This window comes from Bison bison, unplaced genomic scaffold, assembly GCF_000754665.1.
Source record: "Bison bison bison isolate TAMUID 2011002044 unplaced genomic scaffold, Bison_UMD1.0 scf7180017864139, whole genome shotgun sequence".
Classification (NCBI taxonomy): Eukaryota; Metazoa; Chordata; class Mammalia; order Artiodactyla; family Bovidae; genus Bison; species Bison bison.
The window spans coordinates 11192364-11195349 of NW_011494711.1; the positions used below are offsets into that span (position 1 = coordinate 11192364).

Sequence of the window (2986 nt, forward strand, 5' to 3'; positions counted from 1 at the left end):
TTTAAGCAGTCGCCCATCGAAGCGCATCTGGCAGCTAGACACGGGGGTTCCGGGGGGCGACTGCTTAAAGGAGAAGAGGGAAAGGCGGGAGACCGGCGTTTTCCTCTGTTCGATCATGTGGGTAGTGGCCACGTAGTTCTGGTGGAAGTTGTGGAGGGAGCCTGGGTCGTCCCACATGGGGCTGTGCTGCACCTGGAAGCCCGGGGTGGTGGGCGTCGGGGGCGAGGAGGGCTTGTAGTAAACGGACCCGGAGTGCGGCATCATCTCCTCGGACTGTGGGGGCAGGTGGCTGTGTTGCTGGTAGTTGTGCATCTGAATGTCTTCTACCTTAATGGAGGACTGCTGTCCGGACAGGGGCATTTGGTACAAGCAAGGTGGCTTGACGTCGTAGCCTGTGCTGTAGTTGTCCATAAAGGTACTGAAGCTGGGGAGAGAAGTGGTGGCAGTGATTTCAGTGTTGGTGAGGTCCATGCTAAACTTGACAAACTCTGGAGTTAAGAAATCGGAGCTGTATTCTCCCGAAGAGTGGTAACTGTAGCTCTGAGAAGCGGGGCTGGCTCCTTGAGGCGAGGACCCATACTGCGCCTGAACACAAGGCATGGCTGGAAATGAAACAGGGTAATATACACTCAGCCTGGTCAAGTGAACACTTTCTCCCGGGCTCGGGTACACCTGGAGCTACACCGGCAGCCCGCAGCGGTCAGAGAGCAAGAAGGGGCGCGAGAGGAACGGCGGAGAGCGCGATTACTGCGGATCGGAACAGTGCGGAGCAAGGAAAGGCTGACCCAATAAAGACCCTGAACTGGAAAGTTATTAGGGTCTCCATTCCCGGATATTTCCAACGCCTCCCCCTTCACCCTTTTCAGGAGCATTCCCGTTCCCATGAGCCTTTCCTCTGAAGCTCGGGTTCAGCAAGCTCAATCCAGAAATGAAGTTGAATTGCACAATGAGAAACTTGTTCCCGAAGGCGATGGGTTGGGGAAAAACTTAAGTTACAGGGTTTGCGGGGAAAGATCGCTCGCATTGCCCTGTTTCTTGACGTTTAAGGAACTCAAGGGAGGGGGGGAAATGAAGTGGCACTAACCTTCAGCCGAGTTACAGGCGTTTTGGAGAAAATTAAAGGTGGACAGTGTCGTAATTCAATGAAGGACAAAGTTTCCAAGATTTTTAGAAGAGCAGTGGAGAGCCCAGCCTGTCAGATCGCCTCCCTGAAATGAAGACACAGGAAGCCTTAGGGTGAATTTCTGGACTGATTTGGCTGGACATCTGTATCACTAGGCAGGCCCCTTTGTGCCCTTCTTGATTGTTTAATTAGAAATTAGTGTGTAGCCTTTATCAAACTTAGCAGTTAAAATGGATGTGTAGAAGAGATGGCTGGAAACAGAAAATTTCACCCATGGACTGTATCAGTCTTGGCAGAGAGAAGATTCTAAAGGAGGAAGGTTATTCCATGTACTTAGTTAATACTTATGATGAAATAAACTAGCCCCTTTGCTGTGTATGTGTGGGACAGTGGGAGGGAGTGTCATTTCCATTTTAGTTTAATTCAGAACTAAATAAGAAGAAACTAGGATTTAATAAAATACAGCATTGGAACCTTCTCCTGATTTTTTTCCCCCTGCGGTGAAATTGGCTTTTCATCTAGTACAGGGTAAGGAAAATAGAAGTCAAGAATATAAAATGTAAAAACAGTCTCTCCCTCCACACCTAGGAAGGTACAAAATGTTAGTAAGGCCTGGGGAGCCCTGAAGGCAATCTGAATGGAAGCATCTGGATTTCCTAAGAGCTTCTGACTGAGCACTGGGTTTGGGGATACAGGTGAATTGACATTCACTTTTCCAGGAAATGTCTTTCATCTTTAATGGCCAAGGAGCGGAAAGAGGGGACCATATTTTGTCAAGAGCATCTTAGGTGAGTTGCAGAGAGAGGGAAATACTGCTTATCCAATATTGGCACCAGTGGTAGAAGTACCTCTCAGCATAACAAGCTGAGCACCTTCCCTATCCAGCCTTGCACAATCTGCCTACTTGCTGGAACAAGGCATTCTTCTGTCCTAGTAATTTTCAGATGTTCCCACTTGGAAGGCATTCTAGAGCATAGACAATTTTATTACTAATGAAACAGAAAGCCAAACATCCAAGTCTCTTTTACTCCCCCACCCCCCACCCCAGTCACAGTCTTGCTTCATGGAGGGAGGGTAACCAAAAAAAGTAGAAAGAAAGGGACTCTTGACCACCCCCAACTCCCAGCCCTTGACAGATATGCCTGTACTGGATATTAACCCTCTGGTAACTCTGCAGCTTCACAACTACTCTAAATATTCTGTCTCTCTCTCTCTGTCAAACTCACAAACAAGCGCGGCACACGTGAAAACCAGAAATTTTCAAGCAACTTAGTAACAGGTCACTCTACCAACCACCTCTCCTCACTCAACAATACCCAGGAAACTCGGGCACGCTGTCCAGCCGCGGTGACACAGTTCCCAAGCAACACATAAACTGAAGAACTTTCTCTCTTCCTGTCACTTTCTGGGCCGCGTCCAGGCCCCTCTTATACACAGGACTTGGAGTCTACGTGTCCAAAGACCTAAATCAATTCCGCACTAAGAGCAAACTTTGCGCACATTTCCGCGGGCAAGTCCGCAGCTCCCCAAACTGTGCAAGCTCCCTTCCACGTCCACCAATGAGGAGCCAGGAAGCCTCTGCGGGGTGGCAAAGCAGGAGTTTCGACAAAATGCCCTCTGGAGCTGCGCACACCTACTCCCCATCCTTCGGCCCCACTCGCGCTCCGCGCCTCCGGCGCCCAATTCCAGAGAACCTGCACCAGACAAACGGAAAGAAGAGACGTGCAAAAGAAGAAAGAAGGATAAAAGAATGCGAGCTGTGTCAGCCGCACCTACTCACTTAGGAGTTCTCTGCGTCTCTCTTCATTCATTCAACTCGGCCGAAGTGTAGTTCCCTCCGGGAGTCTGGGTGGCAGGGCCGGG

The 2986-nt window shown here is 49.7% G+C and overlaps 1 protein-coding gene across 1 annotated transcript in view; it reads right to left on the reverse strand.

The window, feature by feature from the left end:
- NR4A2 (nuclear receptor subfamily 4, group A, member 2) overlaps nt 1-2986 on the reverse strand; it is an 8192-nt gene extending 5206 nt beyond the window's left edge. The window contains exons 1-2 of the mRNA XM_010840029.1: nt 2904-2986; nt 7-602 (exon numbers count right to left, since the gene is read on the reverse strand). Coding sequence (XP_010838331.1) covers nt 7-602; nt 2904-2934 — 627 coding nt within the window. The 5' untranslated portion in view covers nt 2935-2986. The remainder of the gene's footprint in view (nt 1-6; nt 603-2903) is intronic.